The following is a 21,125-nucleotide window of genomic DNA, read 5'->3' on the forward strand; positions in this document are numbered from 1 at the left end:
TAATCTACAGTTGGATCCCTGTGGGGTTATTTTGTGTCATAACTTGACTGAGCACCAAGTAAAGAACATTTTGGGCAAAGTAAAGCTAATTTTATACTAAACTATATTTCTATAAAATACAAGGAGTATTCAAAAAGTATCCAACCTTTGGCTGCAACAAATACAACTGCTCACCTGGGGGTCTGAGATCCTAATCCTTACCAATTTAGCCTCCTTGGGACTGCTCCCATGTCTCCCAGTGGTTTTACCACTTTTGAAAGCATTTTTGGAAGGTCTCTTTTGGAATTGTGTTGAGCTGGGCCATCAGGATCCGAATGTCTTCTCATGAGTCAAATAGAGTCCCTTTTACTGTCTTTATTATCTTGAGGAACAGCCAAAAATCAGCAAAAGCCATGTCAGAAGAGTAGGGAGCCTGATGAATCACATGAGTGTTGTGTTTGGCCACAAAAGCCTGGATCAGCTCAGCAGAATTGCAGGTGGAGGGAACGGTATTGTCATGCACAAGTTCTCGCTGCCCAAATATCCAGTCATTTGTTGTGCACAGCACTACAAAGGCAACATAGACCTCCTGATAATACTCTTAATATTTTGGACTTCTGGTGCGTACTCATGATGCACCCTCCACAACAGTAAAAAAACTGACTGATGACTGAAATTTGGTCTCTGGGTTGCACCTGTGATCCTATGTCTCATCACCAGTGATAACGATGTTCAGGAAGTCTGGTTGCCATTTACGCATACCAGCATGTCCTGCGAGACTTCCAGACCCAGTTGCTTCTATTCCACTGTTAGCAGCTTTGGCACACTGACACTCTCCACATGCCCAAATCTTCCAGCAAAATGAAATTTACCAAACCTGTGCTTACCCCCACCTTGTGTGCAAGTTCTTGGATGTTGACATGACAGCCATCCATGACAAGTCGGTATTCTGTCAGTCATTTGGTAATTTCGCCTTGTGGATGGCCTACCAGAAGGTGCTTCACTCTCCACTGATGTGCACTCATTTTTGAAGCAGTTATACTACTCTTTTATTTGCATAATTTTCATGACATCATTGGCAAAAGCCTGCTGAATCTTGCAAATGATTTCCGTTTGGTTATCACCAAGCAGGTAAAATTTGATGCAATACCTTTGCTCAAGTTATTCCTTCATGTTATATCAAATGAAAGGTTTACTAACACATTACTAGCTGACTGCTAGTAATGAGTGCTCTGAATAAAAATTCCTGCATGCAGAAGAAGTTTCCTACTATGGTGTCAGATCAGCTCCAAAACCACACTTGCATAAAAAATGCATTCACGCATTGATATTAACTGTGCATGCGCAAAAAAGTGCTGCACGCGAGGACCAGCGCGCCTCCCACCTGCTCGAAGTTGTTTCTGCTCACACACAAGGAATTCCTGCTCTCTCACTTGAAACTTATGGTACTATGGGGGTTGGATTTTGGCACTATGGGGGAGGGTACCAGGTCGGCATTGGCTCTGCTGTGATTGGTCATCTCTGGAGAGCAAGGTTTGATTGACAGCCCTCCTCTCTGACGTGGAAGTCAGTCTGAGACAACAAGACAACAGCGTTAAGCGATTATCACCTTGTTTCTGCTTAACACTTCACTCCAGTCATCATCTGTCTCAGCGACAGATCTGTGTTTCTGTACAACAATCATTTCCACATAAATTTAGCAATACTTTATAATAAATTGCAGAAAGTCCTAAAAATTACCTCCTGACAGCGGCACGTTTGAGTTTGACTCTGTTCACCCAAACCAATCAAAGGGAATAATTATTATTAACCATCAGATGGCAAAGTAAAACCTCTTAAATCACATGAAAACCATTACACCACCATGTCCCGAAGAAGATAATGGTGTTTCCCTTTTTTAATAAAGAAATATTTATTTATTTATTAATCAAATCCAAACAAAACAGGTCCTGTACAAAATCCTGAAATAGCTGTATACATGAAAATACAAAAACAAGAACATAAGGGGCTTATTGAATATTATTTACAAATAATAAAAGAAAAGAAAATATAGGGCAACCAAACATTTACAAATCAAATTTGTCTATAAAAGAAATTACTCTTAAAACATGATTAAACTCATTCTCCAATGAGCAATGTTTGGTTTTCTCTGGGGAAAAATGTTTGCTGAGTAAAATTATATAATTAATACCAAAGCCATTACAGTTAATATTCCATATTTGATGTCTGTGATGGTGCAATCGCTGATCCAAATTCCTTTAGAGACAATCCATTGTTTAAGGTCAAACCAAAAGCTTTGCACCGTTTCACACGAAAAGAAAAGCTGGTCCAGTAGGTCTTCAGTTCCAGTCTCACAAAAGCCATAGTTACCTACATCCATTTGGAATCGCCCTTTTAAAAACTTGTTAGTTAGATAGTTAGCTGGATAAATGATGTTAATAATTTTAAATTGGAGTTCTTTTGTCTTTGGTGAGACTGGAAATGTTAAATATTTACATCTAATCTTTTGTCTTTCCTCCTTTCCAAAATCTTTAACAATATAATCTCTTTTGGGTGAATTAGAGAGACAATTATTAAGTAAGTTGCTCACTTAAAAAAAAAAAAAAAAATAGACGCCATTGTCTTCTTCAGGGAGGTGGTGGCGTCATGGTTTGCATGTGATTTAAGAGGTTATACTTTGTCATCTGATGGTTAATTATCACTGTATTCTCTTTGATTGGTTTGGGTGTAGTCAGACAGATGCGCTGGGTTTCATTATTCTCAGGTGATTTTTAGGACTTTATGTAATTTATTATGAAATAATGCTGAATTTATGTGGAAATGATTGTTGTACAGAAGCTTCAGAGATCTGTCGCTGAGAAAGTTGATGACTGGAATGAAGTTTTAAGTAGAAACGAGGCGACAATCACTTCATGCCATTGTCTCAGACTGACTTCCGTGTCAGAAAAGAGGGCTGTCAATCAAATCTCCAGAGACAACCAATCACAGTAGAGCCAGTGCTGACCTAGTTCCCTCCCCCATAGTGCCAAAATCCCACACCCATAATGCCATATGTTTCAAGCGAGAGAGCAGGAATTTGCGCACGAGCAGAAATCAACTTCGAACGGGTGGGGGCATGCTGGTCCACGCATGTGCATCTTCGACGTGTGAAAGCATTTTTTACGCGAGTGTGGTTTTGGTGCTGATCTCACACCATACCCACACCTGCTCACCAAATAACAACTCCCACACTTCATTAGATTTGGTGTGAAATAATAAGGTTGGATATGTTTTGAATATACAACCCAAATTCCAAAGAAGTTGGGACTTTGTGTAAAATGTAAATAAAAACAGTATACACACTCTCTCACACATTCATCTTCAACTGCTTAGCCCAATCAAGGGGGGAGCTGGAGCCTATCCCAACAGTCATAGAGCACAAGGCGGGGTACACCCTGGACAGGACGACAGTCTGTCGCAGGGCCACAAACAGACAAACACACACATTCACACCCACTCGCATACCTATGGACAGTTTAAGGATTCCAATCCACCTAACCTGCATGTCTTTGGATGTGGGAGGAAACCCACGCAAACACAGGGAGAACATGCAAAGGCGACAGGCAGGAATTGAACCCATGATCTTCTAGCCGTGAAGCAAGAGTGCTAACCACTGAGCTACCGTGCTGCCCAAAAAACAGAATACAATGATTTGCAAATCCTCTTCAACCTATATTCAATTGAATACACCACAAAGACAAGATATTTAATGTTCAAACTGATAAACTTGATTGTTTTTGTGCAAATATTTGCTCATTTTGAAATGGATGCCTGCAACATGTTTCAAAAAAGCTGGGACAGTGGTATGTTTACCACTGTGTTACATCAGCTTTCCTTCTAACAACACTCAATGAACATTTGGGAACTGAGGACACTAACTGTTGAAGCTTTGTAGGTGGAATTCTTTCCCATTCTTGTTTGATGTACAACTTCAGTTGTTCAACAGTCTGGGGTCTCCGTTGTCGTATTTTGCGCTTCATAATGCGCCACACATTTTCAATGGGCAACAGGTCTGGACTGCAGGCAGGCCAGTCTAGTACCTGCACTCCTTTGCTACGAAGCCACGGTGTTGTAACACATGCAGAATGTGGCTTGGCATTGTCTTGCTGAAATAAGCAGGGACGTCCCTGAAAAAGACGATGCTTGGATGGCAGCATGTGTTGCTCCAAAACCTGGATGTACCTTTCAGAATTGATGGTGCCATCACAGATGTGGAAGTTGCCCATGCCATGGGCACTAACACACCCCCATACCATCACAGATGCTGGCTTTTGAACTTTGCACTGGTAACACTCTGGATGGTCTTTTTCCTCTTTTGTCCAGAGGACACGACACCCATGATGGGGGACAATGACAGACACCTGGACAGGCGTGATTGGGAGGAGCAGCCTCCCTGATCTAAACTCGAGTGGTTGTTACTGGACGTCTGTGCTAGTCATGGACTGTCCATAATGAACACCATGTTCGAACATAAGGAAGCTTGTAAGTGTACATGGCACTGCAGCACCCTAGGCCAAAGGCCGCTGATCGATTTTGTGATAGTATCATCTGATTTGATGCCATATGTTCTGGACACTTGAAGAGAGGGGCAGAGCTGTCAACTGGGCACCGTCTGGTGGTGAGTTGGATCAGAGGATGGGGGAGGACTTTGGGCAGACCCGCTAAGCCAAAACAGATTGTGCGGGTGAACTGGTAATATCTGGAGGAGCCCACTGTCTGAGAGATCTTTAACACACCTGCGGTGGAGCTTTTCTGACACCCTTGTTCAGATTTGGGGAATTGAACCAGAATGGGCAATGTTCAAAGCTTCCATTACTGAAGCTCCAGCAGGGAGCTGTGGACTGAAGGTCTTACGTACCTCAAGGGACGGTAACCCTCAAACCCCATGGTGGACACCAGTGGCCAGAGAAGCCAACCAACTGAAGGAGACTTTTCGGGATATGTTATCTTGGAGAACTCCAGAGGCAGTTGCAAGGTACCGACAGGCCCAAAGGGTGGTAGCCTCTTGTAGAGGAGGCAAACCAGAGTTTGGAGCAAGCATGGAGAAGGACTTTTGTTCAGCACCAAGATGCTTCTGGAGTGCCGTGTGACACCCCAGGGAAGGAAAATGGGGAACCATCCAAGCTGGATACAGTAAGGATGGGACTTTGTTGATCTCAACTGAGAGGGTAATCGGTCACTGGAAGAGCACTTTAAGGAACTCCTGCATCAGAGTGGAGCCTTCTGTAGTAGAGGCAGAGCCGGAAGCTGATGGGGGATCATCATCAATTTCCCTGGTGGAAGTCACTGAGGTAGTCAAACAAGTCTGCAGTGGCAAAGCCCAGGGGGTTGAAGAGATCCATCCAGAAATGCTGAAGGCTTTGGGTGTGGAGGGACTGTCTTGGATGAGATGTCTCTTCAACATTGCGTTGAGGTCTGGAACATTGCTACAAGAGTGGCAGACTGGGGTGGTGGTCTCCATATTTAAAAAAAAAGAGCCACAGGGAGTGTGTGCTAACTACATGGGCATCACACTACTCAGCTTCTCTGGTAAAGCCTACTGTAGGTTGCTTGAGAGGAGGGTTTGGCCAATAGTCGAACCACAATGCAGGTTTCACCCTGGCCATGGAACAACCGACCAGCTCTTCACTCACAGAAGGACCCTGGAGGGTGCCTGGGAGTATGCCCATCCAGTCTACATGTGTTTTATGTACTTGGAGAAGGTGTATGATTGGGTACCCTGGGAGATGCTGTGAGAGGTGCTGCGGGAGTATGGAGTGAGGAGGTCCCTTCTCAGGGCCATCCAATCTCTGTACTCACAAAGCGTGAGCTGTATCTGGGTCTTCAGCAACAAGTTGGACTCATTTCCGGTGGGGCTTGGCCTCCACCAGGGCTATGCCTTGTCACCAATCCGGTTTGTGATATTCATGGACAACATAGAGGCATATTCACAGGAGAAGGGTCTTCAGTTTGGTGGACTCTGGGTCTCATCATTCCTTTTGCCGATGATGTAGTCCTGTTAGCATCATTGCCTGTGACCGCAGAAGGTGGGTCATTTTGCAGCCAGTGTGGAGCAGCTGGGATTAGGATCACCACCTCTAAATCTGAGGCCATGGTGCTCAGCAGGAAACCGATGGACTGCCTACTCCAGGTAGGGAATGAGGTCTTGCCTCAAGTGAAGGAGTTCAACTACCGCCCTCAACAACAACATGAGGCTCATCTCCAGCTGCTCTCAGGAATTCCTCCTGACAGGCTGCACAGAGAGAACCTACCTGATAGGCTGGTGAGAAAGGCCTCACCAGATGCTAAACACCATTTGATTCAGGATTTTCTACAACTTGGACATCCATGACTGCACTTCCACTCCTCTCATCATGCAGCCATCCTGTGGACCTCTGATTTCAACTTGGGAGAGAGTATTGTGCCCCGATAGTTCACTGGTGTCCAAAACACAAAATCATCACATGAATCAGACTTACCCCATAGAGATGGTGTAACATCATATAGGAGTCCATTGGTTTAATGTCAGTATGTACTGCTGGATGCAATGACCTTCAACAGCCTGTATGCCAATATAGACTACCCCCCCCCCCCCCCCCCATAACACCACTACAACCTGGCTACAAAGCATAAATGGATTAATAGGATTTCTGCTGCCTCATACATAAGAAGTTGTAGTATTGGTCACATGACCTTTGTCGTAAGGTGGCTTTGAAATGTCAGACTTAAAGTAACAATCATTTATCTCAGTTTGGAGCCAACATGGATTTAATACGGCGGTAGTGCTGAATGTTAGTGAAGGATGATGTGGTTCAGTTTTGGACAGTGGTGGTTAATTTGCCAAGGCTACACAGAAAAATAGACCATCACTGAAGCACAATGAATTCATTTGAATGACTCAGAGTGACAGGTAACACACAGGTGTTGCACTTTGAGTGCTCCCCATTGATAATCTTACAATGGACCCTGATCTCACAATTAACATAATTTGAAAACAATGGGGCTTTGCCAATATACTTTTTGTAAAGAAGGAAATTAAATCAAACAAATTAATTCCACAATAAAGCTCAAAGTCAAAATTGCTCTGTTGCTGGTGCCTTGAATGTCATAAAGAATTCAAAGTAACATCAATCAAAACAAGTCTATTACACGTGACTGCATTTGACATATAAAGTAATTCATATAAAGTTGTTATTTGCCTCATGAACTGCTCATAAAAACATTTATTTATTTATGCTGCAAGGGTTTAGTTGGGAAGCTGAAGAGGATTAAATAAGAATGGAGTTCTCTGAAATGAACAGAAACCTGTAGAAATCTCCAAGCAGCTGTTCTCTCCACATGCACACTTTTGGCAAAACTTGAAGTCAAAGAAATGAGCCTATCAGTCCACAGGATTAAGCCAAAAGTATTTTTGGCTCTCAGTGCTTATTTTCACATATTTTGGCACTCAAGACAACTCCTCAAAGTTTGGTCCAAAACATTAAAAAGCTTTCATCATGACTCAACTGAGATTTTATATAACTTGAATTCCAGAAATTTGCGTGCCACTCCAGAGTTTCTCCAGGACTCCCACGCCAGCCACAATAGTGCAAATGCCATGTGAGGAATTGTCATCAACATCTATTTCAAAGCAATGTGAAGTACACCTGATGTGCTGACAAACCGGAGACAACAGTCCATCTGTTATCCTGTCAGACTTCATAGTTTATAAAGAATCAACTGATGGTCATGTAAAAATCATTCTGTCTTATGACACTGAGTGAGTGATACTCAACTGTTTTTCTATCACTTTCACACTGTGTAGTACGAATAGAAAGGAAACTTTTACTCCATGATACTACCGTGAATACAAAGCTTGAGCAATTTCTGATCAAATTACAGATACCTAAAAATGGTGGAAATTTGTATGATCAGATTATTCACGAATTATTTACGAATCAAATACTGCAGGAAGTCTTGATCGCAAACCTTATCACCGCAAAAATGATTTTTTTTTTTTTTGCGGGGGTCACAACAGCTGGTGAGGAGCGGAGGTGGTCAGAGCAGCTCTTGCTTCTGGTGTCAAGCACCTGACCCCGTTGGGTGTGTCCACTCTGGGGACAGTGTCAGGTGAGGACTTTGACTGGGACGGTCCACCTGTCAAACGGTTAAACTCACAGAGGACAGAAACCTCCCCCTCCCACAAACGGCTCAATAATCTTAAGAGAAACATTGTAGAAAAACAAACACTAGTTTCTAACCTCAGGAAGGTAGACAACAAGCTACAACCTTATTTTTATCCATATGAGCCATACTCTGAGCTGGTAAAATAATAACAACCTGAACGAGCAGACAGCGGAAAAACGGAAGTGTAGGGACTGTCTACAAAGTGGAAAAACAAGACACCAGAAACATATTCAGTAAATTCAGGTGTGGTGTCACCAAATTCACTGCACACATCAGTGGGCTGCTGCTGGTTATACTGTTATACTGGTTATAGTGTTTACCGGAGGGGGAGGTTTCTGCCCTCTGTTTCTGTCCTTCATTCCCATTTGACAGGTGGACCATCTCAGACAAACTCGTATTCACGTTTTACAACTAAGGGTTTGTGGACAGTTCACGATTTGCAGCTGATTCATGTTTTGTGGGTTAACAGGAGATCTCATGTGTATAGAGGAGCTCTTGTGGGAATTCAGTGCACAGTCAACTGAAACCAGAAATAATAAATGTTGAGTCAACTGAATTCGGTAACACTAAAGTGAGAGGTAGTGTGCACCTTGACAGCACATGAGGTTGGTCAGTCTGACTATTTAGTGGGTAAATTGCATGAAGGTTTATAGCCGTGCTAATGCTCCTCAGATCCATTTACTGAAAAAGTTTGAAGGACTTAAATGGAGATGGTAAGGACTTTCCTGGCATGTGAGAGGCAAATAAAGAAAAACGCTTAATGTGGTGGGGGGTTGAGATGGATGCAATTGGGTGGGGGGTATAGGGAGCTTTGCGCACCCCCCCAGAAGCTGAAGGGTTTTAGCCATGCTAATGCTCCCCAGAAGCATTTATTGGAAAAAAAATCTTAAGGACCTAAATGAATGGTGATGTGCGAAGAGCTTCGCTTGCAACATATACATATAAAATTCAATATACATATAAAATTCAATACATCCACTACCAGAGGCAGCAAGCATCTTCACACCATGACAGAACTATGCTTTACTGTAGGTAGGGTGTTTTTCCTCATACAAGTATAGGCTTAATTTTATCACTTGTAAAAAAAAAACTAATGCGTTGCACTCTGACATAACTCTACTTTGGTTTCATTTGTCCATTGTCCCCCGAGCACCGTAAAGGTGACCTCTACTCCTAACTGGCAATTAGGATGGGTTAAATGCAGTAAACACATTTCATTGTGCAAGGAACATGTTCCTATGTGCATATGACAATAAAACTCCTTTGAATCCTTGAATATCATCCCAGAAACACTGACTTATCGATGAATGCTTTCACAAACACTGGACTTTTTGTGTCAATATTGGTGTCCTCCTTTGACTTCACCAATGGAGCCCTACTTAGTTTAGTGTGTGGCCTGTGGTGCAGGGCAAAACCACCACACTAGATTGCTTCAGGGAATCTTTAACTGCCTCGCATGGTGGTTTTCTCCATGATCCGCAGACTACGCTTATTGAGTTTCTTTTTTGCGCTACAGTTTTATGACTTCTCGATAACACTCCAAACTGTTGAAATAAGGATTGCCTTGGAGCCTTTCATAATAGAATTTCTGATTCTCTCAGACAGCTCTTGTCTTCTCCATTGTGAAGAATAAACTCGAAACAGGCACTATTATTATGTAGTAAAAACCACCATTCATTGGTTAATTCAGATCATGTGAATACTGAAAATTAGACACAGGTGATTCTTATTTGTTTTGCATTTTGGTTGAGGAACTGATTTAAATTCATCAGATGGTGCCAATAACTGATTCCTGTGTACCTTTTATGTCTGGAATGAAAGCATTTGTGGTTTTTCAATAACTTTAGGTTTTATTTAATTTTCTGATGATAAAAATTAGTAGGCTTGCCTTTATTTTGAAGATATTGTGCATTATGTGCTTGAAAACAAAGGCATTAATAACTGAGCAGGAATGCAGGTGTGCAGTCATTTATTAGAACACAGCACATAGTGTTGAACTTTCACTTATCTCAGCCTTTGAGATCAAAGGACTCTTGTGAAGAGCTCAAAGAGTCATGAAATCACTGAATAGAGGTATTTAATGGTCAATGGACTGCAATTCTACAGTGCTTTTCCATGTGATGCAGATGTTCAGCTTGCTTTATACCTCACATTCACTCATTCTCTCTCTCTCTCTCTCTCTCTCTCTCTCTCTCTCTCTCTCTCACTCTCACACACACACACACACACACACACACTGATGTCAGCTTACTGCCATACAAGGGGCTCACACCAGGAGCAACTTGGGGATTACGGACCTTGCCCAAGGAGCCTTAGTGATTTTTTTTTTTTTTTTTGGTCTGACGGGGATTTTCATTGAGGATCCTCTGGTCTCAGGCCCATCTCTTTGATGGTCTGGAGGCATTTGGTGATGCCAATATCTTTGCAGGAGAATAAAGGTCCACATCCTGGTGCTTTCTGTCTTACTGTATGGTTGTGAGACCTTGATGCTAATCAATGACCAAATGTAATGACCTGACATATTTGATAAAAGATCACTTTGGAGGATCCCTGGATGCTACTAATAACCTGGTATTTAGGGAGAGTAAGATGGGTAGTATCACTTGCATTGTCAAGGAGTATAAACTACGACATTTTGGCCATGGTGCAAGTTTCTCTTGGCATGATCCAGTATGTAGGTGGCTCAATATTGAGGACCCTAGCTGTTGGAGAAAGTCAAGAGTACACATTTTTCACCTTACTTTTGAGAGGTGAGGATAGACCAGTTATCTGCCTTGGCAGATGCATAATTTCTTTGAATCAAATCCAGAGTTGGTAGTAATTTAAAGACACTTTCAAGCGCTCCTGGCATTTTTAACTGCCACCATATTCAACAAAAATGGTTTGTTTTTACTGAATGCTAATGCACAAGTGTGATCGTCAATGATATTCAAGGTAGAATTTTTTTGTATTATTTCTTGTCTTAATAACCGACACCTTGTCCTGTTCATTATCTAGCCCTTTGGAGGAGATGGTTGGTGCGACACCATCAACAACCGTGCATACTGTCAGTATGATGGAGGAGACTGCTGCTCATCAACACTCTCCACCAAAAAGGTACAACATTTTTAACCATGAAATGTCGTGCATTTCTACAAATACTTTACCAGAATATTTGTTTAATGCTTTAATGTTTAATGCTTTAATCCACCATATTTATGAAGTGGGAAGCTGTTGTTTGTCTCGCTCTGGGTTGCATCTTGCAATCAAAATGGAGAAGCTGAACCTGGATCTGAAGCTAAATTCTTCCTGTTTACAGTTGTAGAAATTTGTCTCTTTTGGCAGGAGTGCTGTGCTTCTATGCAGGAGACTTCTGCAAAGCAAACAAACAGTTCTCTGTGACTTTCCCCTCTCTGTTAGCAGCTGTGGCTGTTTAGTCTCCTACATCTGTGCTTAAAACACGAGGACACTTTTGCCCTCCAGGGTTTCCACTCGGTTGGAAAATAAGCAGGTTTTCACCACTCTGTACTGAGGTGGAAACAACTAGAGGGATAGTTATGAATGAGCAGTCTCACAATGTCAAAAAACCCACTGCCAAAGAGAATATTGTTTAATTAAAGAAACTAGTACATTAAAGAAAGAACAGGCCATTACAGATTGTTAATAATAATATAAATAATATATATTTATATATATAGATTTACAGCCCAAAAGATGATTTTACAGAAAATGCTTAGTCCATCAATGGTAAACTGATTGATAAAAAACAGACATTGGAGTGTTAAAATTTTAGAATCAGACTCTTCCAAGTTGATTACTGTACATGTGACATAATCTCCAGTGCAAGTGTCATTGCTAATTTCCATCTGATGCAGATGCCATTTTTATGGCTAGTGCCTCTGTCCTGTAAATACGAGTCCTCGTAGCAATACCACTTGTGCTTACGTGGACGTGTTGATGAGGTGAGATATGGCTGGGCACAGACCTGGCATATTCATGTCTTCAGTCACTATAAAGTATTTGAAACAGACCAACAATGTGGTCTATAGTCCAGTGCCGTCCAGCACTGTACAAATAGTGCAAAAGTGAGATGCGCCTTACATACGTTGTTTCAAGGCATTTACACTCTACCTTCAGATATCATGAACAGTCACTGCGAGGTGTATTGTATTATGGCCACTGTAGTCTCTCCCTCCACCTTTCCCTCAAGCTCGCTGTCTCTCTTACACACACACAGAGATAGAGAGAGAGAGGTGACATTACAAATTTAAAATACATGATGAAAGTGAAGTGAAGACAAACATTGAATGAAATAAGAATAAACACTCCAAAAACAAACAATCAAAAACCCTCACATTGCTGCAGGCTTCACCTCAGGGAACTTTGGTTGCCCCTGACATATTGGGGTTAATCCATTAACAAGCCAATAATTCTTTTTCACTTCTGTCTTCTTCCTCAGTACCACAGGTCTGTGTGCTTGGCACACTACAGTTTAAATGGTAGGACAGGTTCAAGTCTGATTGGGTGATATCATGTTGAGATGACAAAAGACCCACAAATAATGAACACAATAAACCCAACCCAACCCTTCTGCACACAGAGCCCAGTGCCATGCTGGTATTTCATGCCATTTAAATAAATCAGAATCAGACATGCCCCATACAGTATGTGCGCTGAGTTAATGATTTTTGTGCCCTCAGTATTTAACCTTGTAAAGTGTTGTAATTGTTTCTCGAAGTTGACCATGTTAGTGTCATTTAACCCCCTCAAAGTGTAATTTTAATTCTGTCTGTGACAAGAGGATGAATTCTTGTGGTACATGATAGGTTTTCCATAATTAGAAGGTTGTGGGTTCAATCTTGAAGGCTTTGTGTCATTCTCAGTGGTCAAATCAATTTTAAATATAAATCAAACAGCATTAAATTATTTATTATTTTTGCAATATCTTTTCTTTATATTTTGTCATGTCAGACATTCATTCACAGAAGATTAGTAATTTTTTTTTAAATGCTACAGTGAATTGCACTAATTCCAAAAATCAATATTGTTTTCCATCTGCAAATCTCTCAAATTTTAAAAATGAATAAGTAGTGGTAACTGACTAATTCGCCACATCTTAACTCACCACTGAATTAAATCCCCACGTGGCTTACATGCCAAGGGCCCTATATTGACAATATGTTCTACATGGTCTGAAGCGCATAATGCAAGTGCATTTGGGGTGTATCCAGCTCCACTTTACTATTTATAGAGTGTGAAATCTGAGCAAAAGGTCAGGCACAGTTCACAAAGGGGTTGTATTTAGCCATTTAATTAGTCATGGGTGTTTGTTGAACATAACATGAAATAAACCAAAGAGATTATCCATCATTCCTTTTCAGAGACCTGGAACACTGGTTTTTAGATGGAGAAATAGGTGTGAAATACAGTGCATCTGGAAATTATTCACAGTGCTTTATATTTTATGTTACAGCCTTATTCCAAAATGGATGAGATTATTTTTTCCCCTCAGCTCTACACACAACACCCTATAATGACAATGTGAAAAAAAATATTTTTTTTTTGATTTTTGCAATTTTATTAAAAATAAACAAAGAAATCGTGTAAGTATTTGTCAAGTGTTTTCACCCCTCTTCCAGTGACCATTTATTTTCACTAGTGAATTGAGGATGGATTTAATGTGCAGTCTTCCCCACTTGAAAAAGGATGATTCATCTACCTGGACTTGATCTGGATTCCACTCAAAGACCAAACAGTTGCCTTTTTTTCCTTCTTTTATTTTCACAATTTAGCAAGTAGCAAGCAACAAGGCAACACATAGGAAAGTGAGAAGGCAAACGCAAGAGGCGAAAAACCTTTCAACAGAAATACAAAAGACACTCAGACTCAGACTCACTTTTATTGTCACTTGACCCTTACAGGCAGAACGAAATGCAGTTTCTCCAGGTCTTGGTGTAGTTAACTGGGACAATTTTTTTTTAACCTAACCTATTGTATAAATTTTTGCAATATAAACTTTTGCAATGTACAATATGCGCACCCCTGTGGCCATAGAATATATATACAAGGCACAGAGTCGGCAGCAGCAATACCGTTAGAGTATTAAAAAGGTGACAATGTGCATGTAGTGCAATGAAAATTCAGTAAGGTATATCTTATATATTATATTCCAATTCTAAGATGGAACTATGCCAGTATACAAAGGTATATCTAAATATCTAAAAAGGAAGAGTAAAATAGGAGAGTAGAAAAGAGTAAATTAGAGCCACTTAGGTGCCTGGTCTTGAGAACCAGGGATGGTTCTCAAGGAATGTTTTTCTAACATTTAAATTTTTTCTAAATGTTTTAGTTGTTGAAATTAATTAATTAATTAATTAATTATTATTATTATTATTATTATTATAAGTAGTAGTAGTATGAAAAAATGTCTTCAAAAGTGGCCCTTTAATATAGGGGTGTTGGGCACCCTCCCACGCCCTCTTTCTGCTTGGATTTGCCCCTGGTTTGTTGTCAGAGAAGGATGAATGAATAACATGTATTTATGCCGAAAACATGACCAGATTGACAGGTAATAAAGTTTTATCAGCATTTTTTACATCATGTTGTCCTTAGAAAGGGATTTTAGGTGCATTTGAGTGGAAATAAAAATGTATTAGAATTCGTGGTTAATGCGTCACGGATTGGCTGTTTTTAACGAGGAGACACACAGAGTGGCTCAGAGTTTTAAAGAAAAAAGCAGAAAAATGTCTTTGTAAAGCTTAGTGCAGGTGTGCCATCACCATGCTTTGAGAAACGACAACTGTTTGTTTTTTTTTAACTGTGAGCTGCAGCACAGAACCGCGGACGAAAAGCGCAGCTTGCTGAAACTGGGTAAAGTGAGAAGTTCACTCAAACCCCGTCGTTCCCCTGGCCACGGGAATTTTAATGCTGTGATTAACTCATAATACAAAAATAATAGTAATACACAGTGACTTGGAGAAGTAACTCTAATCTGATTACTAATTTGGAAAGATTAACGCATTAGATTACTTGTTACCGAAAAAAGTGGTCAGATTATAGTAACGTGTTACAAAGTAACGCATTACCCGGTATCACTGTTCACACCCCTTACGATGAAACTTATATTGAGCTTAGTTGCATCCTGTTTCCACTGATCATCCCTGAGATGGTTCCACAGCTTAACTGGGCTCCACCTGAGGTAAATTCAGTTGATTGGACATGATTTGGAAAGGCGCACACCTGTCTACATATAAGGTCCACAGCTGACAGTGCATGTCAGAGCACAAACCAAACATGAAATCAAAGGAATTGCCTCTAGACCTCTGAGACAAGATTGTCTCAAGGCACAAATCTGGGGAAAGGTACAGGAACATTTCTGCTGCTTTGAAGGTCCCAATGAGCAGAGTGGCCTCCATCATCTGTAAATGGAAGACGTTTGCATCCACTAGGACTCTTCCTAGAGCTGGCTGCCTGTCTAACTTGAACGATTGGGGGAGAAGGGCCTTAGTCAGGGAGGTGACCAAGAACCCGATGGTCACTCTACCAGAGCTCTAGTATTCCTCTGTGGAGAGAGGAGAACCTTCCAGAAAGACAGCCATCTCTCCAGTAATCCACTAGTCAAGCCTGTATGGTAGAGTGGCCAGACAGAAGCCACTCCTTAGTAAAAGGCACATGGCAGCCCACCTGGAGTTTGCCAAAAGGCACTTGAAGGACTTTCAGACCATGAGAAACAAAATTCTCTTGCCTGATGAGACAAAGGATGAACTCTGACGTGAATGCCAGGCTAGGTTGGTCCTGAAAAACAAACTTCAACTTTTTCAAGGTGCTTCTTCATTTTTTGGTCCCTTTAGTGGTAAAAATAAATTGGGTGAAATTTCATGAGACTTAAAAAATATTATCCACTGCCACCCAGCCCTTGTTTTTGTGACATACGAGTGACATTTTGAGTTATGAACGGGGTACATTATTTCATTAGTGGCAGATTTTGTTCCATCTGCCTCAGGTCACATTTCAGGTCAACATGGACTTCCTCATCAAGGACCCCTCAGAGTGGGAAGATGACCCATCATTCCAGTCATCACAGCAGGTCCTGGATAACATTGCTGCTGTCAATGATTTTGTTGAGTGAGGACTTGCATTTATCCAGGATTACAATCAGATCGTAATGAAGGATGAACATCAGCACCAGTTCCTGCTGCAAGTTATTGAGTGGCATCAATGTCAGTTCCTGGAGGCAAAGAAAATCAGAACCAAACTGTTTGTTTTCACCAAATAGGTGGACAGTGACGTAATACTTTTTTTAATCTCTCCTGTGTGGTCACTTAAAGGAGAAAGGATTGTTGTTTCAATTTGTATTTCATTTGTGAACAGGTACATTACTATTGCTGGTTTGCACTAATATGCTCAACCAATGCAATTTCCACCCAACGTGCGGTAGTGGTTAGAAAAGTCGTATTGAAATATAATTTTGCACAAAACATTTTCTCATCAAGATGAACAATTCTGTCAGGAAGCACCTTAAGAAAGTCAAATTTTATTTTTGGCATACTGTAGAGGACCACTCTAATGCCAGGGGTCATGTTTGGAGGAAACCAGGCACCATCCCTACAGTGAATCATGGTGGTGGCAGCATCAAGCTGCAGGGATGTTTTTCAGCAGCAGTAACTGGGAGACTATTGAGGATTGAGGGAAAGATGAATGCAGCAATGTACAGAGACATCTTGGATGAAAACCTGCTCCAGAGCACTCTTGACCTCAGACTGTGGCAATGGTTCATCTTTCAGTAGGACAATGACCCTAAGCACACAGCCAAGATATCAAAGGAGTGGTTTCAGGACAACTTAGTAAATGTCCTTGAGTGGTCCAGCCAGAGCTCAAACCTGAATCTGACTGAACATCTCTGAAGAGATCTGAAAATGGCTGTGCACCAACGCTCCCCATCCAACCTGATGGAGCTTGAGAGGTGCTGGAAAGAGGAATGAACAGAACTGCCCATAGATAGGTGCACCAAGCTTGTGGCATCATATTCAAGAAGACCTGAGACTGTAATTACTGCCAAAGGTGCATCAAACAAGTACTGATCAAAGGGCATGAATGAACATGGGATTTCTTAGAGTTTTATTTTTAATAAATTTGCCAAATGTTAAAAAAAAAAAAACCTGTCATGTTGCCAGCCCAGATCTGAATCCAACTGAACATCTCTGGAGAGATCTGAAAATGGCTGTGCACCGATGCACCCCATTAAATCTGATGGAGCTTGAGTGGTGCTGCAAAAAGGAATGGGCAAAACTGCTCAAAGATAGGTGTGCCAAACTTGTGGCATTGTATTCAAGAAGACATGAAGCTGTAATTGCTGCCAAAGGTACATCAACAAAGTACTGAACAAAGGTTGTGAATACTTATGTACATGGGATTTCTTAGTTTTTATTTTTAATAATTTTGCAAAAATGAAAAAAATCTTTCTTCATGTTGTCATTATAGGATGTTGTGAGTAGAATTTTGAGAAAAAAAATTTAATTTCATCCATTTTGAAATAAGGCTGTAACATAAAATGTGGAAAAAGTGAAGCACTGTGAATACTTTCCGGATGCACAATATGCTCCTCATTGAGTCACCTGAAAACGCTGGTTCATCATTGATAATAAAATAGATGTAATGTTCTAGAATACTGCACGGACAAATGATATTCTACGTTATTCAGCCTGGGTCTTTGCCATCCAGAATTATGTAACAGCTGAGTGGATCCTTGTTATTTGATTGGTGCTTTGTCTGTCACATGACATGGATTCATTCATCCCATTTGTGTTGCATTGCATTTAGAGTGCAGTTTGGTTCCATTTAGAGTGTAAATTTGGTTCCATACATTTGGTACCATTGCACTGTGCACACGCAAACATGCGCGCACATGTGCACGCGCCTGAACATGCATGCGCCATGCATGCTTGCACACGCACATGCACCCACGCGTGCTCATGCATGCGTGTGCACGCCCCCACACATGCACGTGTGTGCACACACACACACACACACAAAACGCACATATGCACGCACACACACAACAAATCCACTGCACTGTCTGGAGGCTGTCAACAGGAAGAAAGAATAAAAACTGGACTAATTTCTAACATTTTTTTTTTTTTTTTTTTGCTGCACTGAATGTACACAGTCTTTTTTTGATAGTACATGTGCGTGCACAAGTGCTGACCCGGTTGAGTGTGTGTGCGTGCGCGGGGGGACAACGACTCTACCGAGACATGATTTGATTGAGCTGACTGATGCTGCTAATTCTTGTAACACACACACATACGCAAAACAAATCCACTGTGCTGTCTGGAGGCTGTTAGCAGGAAGAAAGAATGAAAAGCTGGACTTTTTTTTTTTTCACTGAGGATGTACACAGTCTTTTTTTTGGTAGTACACACGCACAAGCCCTGACCTGGTTGCATGTGTGTGTACGCGTGCGGGGGACAATGAGCTAACTGACACTGTTAATTCTTGTAACACACACATACACACACACACAAAATCCACTCCGCTGTAAGCCATCTAGATGCATGAAGAGCTATTCAGATGAAAAGCTGACGTGATTTTTGGCTGGACTGAGGAACTACACAAAGTCTTTTTTTTAATAGAAGTCTGAAGTCAGTGCATTGCATCACTGGACCACACATTACAATTTGGACTTTAGCAGTAGTGAAACACCAAAATGTTGCATTATAAATTAATAAAATATCAAATGACAAGGATCTATTTTAGCTATTATATAAAACAAATAATGATTGTTTTTACATTCTTTCAATGGAAAGAATATTTAATTCGGTAAAAGCTGGAACATGCCATTCAACTCGGCTTTGCCTCGTTGAATGGTATGTTCCAGCTTTCACTTCAAGAAATATTCATACCATTGAACTCAGACATTCATTATTTGTATAATACCAAACTTTGATGATGCTATTCAGAAGAGATGGATGAAGAAAGAAGGAAAATTGTAACATTGCAGTGTTGATCCTTCGAGGAAGATGTTGGACATCTGTGTATTTACCTTTCCTAGCGTGCTCTCCCTGGTGATGGTGTGTTTGTGCTTGCTCGAAGACGCAAAAAATATCACATTACACTAATTGCTGTAAATGATTGGTGTATATGTTGGGTGTCTAAGAGGAATGGTATGAATAATTAACAAACTCAAGTTGGGCCAGTGGAAACCAGACCGCTCATTCCTCCATCCATTTCTACATAAACATTTTTTTTTTTCTTCATTTTTTTCTGAGCTTTCTCAAGAACTCCTTTCCCCCTGTGGACCCCCCTCTCCCCACCCTACACTGTTTGGCTACTGTACAGGCTCATATTCATGACACTCTTTCAGGGGGTCCTGCCTGTTAATTCCTATGGCCTACTGTTGCCTCTGCCATCTCCTTCAAGTCCGTACACACACACACACACACACACACACACACACACACACACACACACACACACACACACACACACACACACACACACACACACACACACACACACACACACACACACACCCCACGACTCACTGGCAGCTCCTTCCTAAACAGAGCAGTTGAGTGCGTCTGCTGCAGCCGTCATAATAAATGAGCTGCCAGACTGCCACTAACTGCTCTTTTACGGGGTAAGGGAGAGCCGCGCGATATAAGGAGCAGCTAGGTGTCTGATGTTCTGCGGTTTTCCCAGCTGCTGTAAAACAGTAGTTCAATGAGCAGAGGTCGGCCTTCGGAAGTGAACCAGCTGCTGACTGCCACTGTGACTCCAGCAGGCTTTCTCTGTTCCTTTGAGGACTATTTCCGCAGTCACATCAGCCATTAAAAAGGCAAATTTAGTCCACTAAGTGTAGTGGAATGGGCAGGACTAGAAGTCTGGTGTCAGAAATTGGGCAAAATTGGCTTTTTCATTTAGAAAAATTACAGGGATCCTGTAGAACGGAATCCTATAGAATTTGAGCTTAGTTTTTGTTTGTTTGCCTCATTGAGTCTTTTTCTCTCTCAATTTGTCAGTTTTGTATGATATTTAAGAAGTAGGGTTGAGTAAGTTAACGTGTTATTATCACATTAACACATTAATTAATTAACACCAATTTTTTTACACGTTATCACAGTTGTTTTTATTGTAAGAGTCTGTTGCTCACAGGCTTTTGTTTTGCAAGTCTGTTGCTGACTGCTGCTGCACTCACAGGAACCAGTGTGACGAGTCCCTGACACCAGAAAAGAAAAGAATTTGGATAAACCAATCAACATGGAGAAGGGCACAGAACGCTTACATGGCCATTTTCATTTTAAAGTGCTTCCAGACAGCGTAGTCGACAGAACCAAAGTTATATGCAGCCACTGCAAAGCTGAATTTTCTTATCAGCGGAGCACTTCGAGTCTTAAATATCACCTAAATGCAGCACATACAGCTAATACCAGCAAATCATTCAATGAAACAAACTGCAGCGCCAGGCTTTGGCAGACTACGTTAGATGTAGCGTGTGGGAGAACTCTCGATAAACAAAGGCAAGAGAAGCTTGCAAATGCAACAGCAAAATGGATTGCTACAGACTGCAGGCTGATTAGTGTTGTGGAGGATGTTGGGCTGAGAGACATTCTGAGAATCGCAACAAATGACGGCACATACGAGATTCCCTCACAACGCACCATAAAGGAGAGGACTGCAAAAGCCACAACTTTACAACATGCACCCACTGATGCTTTCACTGGGGACTACTGGACATCACTGGGTAATGATAATTTATTTTTATTTAACTAGAACTGCATAAACAAAATGCTGTTGTTAAGTGTTTGCAGAACAAACATTATGGCACTTTCGTTCATATGGCAGAACATTTAAAATAAAATTTTGCAAACTACTTTTGAATTCATTTTTGGATTTTGCGTATAACAATGCAATTAATCACGATTAATCATGGAAATCATGCGATTAATTGCGATTTTAATTTTTAATTGTTGCCCAGCTCTATT

The 21,125-nt window shown here is 41.1% G+C and overlaps 1 protein-coding gene across 1 annotated transcript in view; it reads left to right on the top strand.

The window, feature by feature from the left end:
* Positions 1-21,125, top strand: part of pappa2 (pappalysin 2) — a 236,315-nt gene that overhangs the window by 200,866 nt on the left and 14,324 nt on the right. Inside the window, exon 26 of the mRNA XM_034182745.1 lies at positions 11,161-11,259. Within this exon, the coding sequence (XP_034038636.1) occupies positions 11,161-11,259 (99 nt within the window). The remainder of the gene's footprint in view (positions 1-11,160; positions 11,260-21,125) is intronic.

This window comes from Thalassophryne amazonica, chromosome 12, assembly GCF_902500255.1.
Source record: "Thalassophryne amazonica chromosome 12, fThaAma1.1, whole genome shotgun sequence".
Classification (NCBI taxonomy): domain Eukaryota; kingdom Metazoa; phylum Chordata; class Actinopteri; order Batrachoidiformes; family Batrachoididae; genus Thalassophryne; species Thalassophryne amazonica.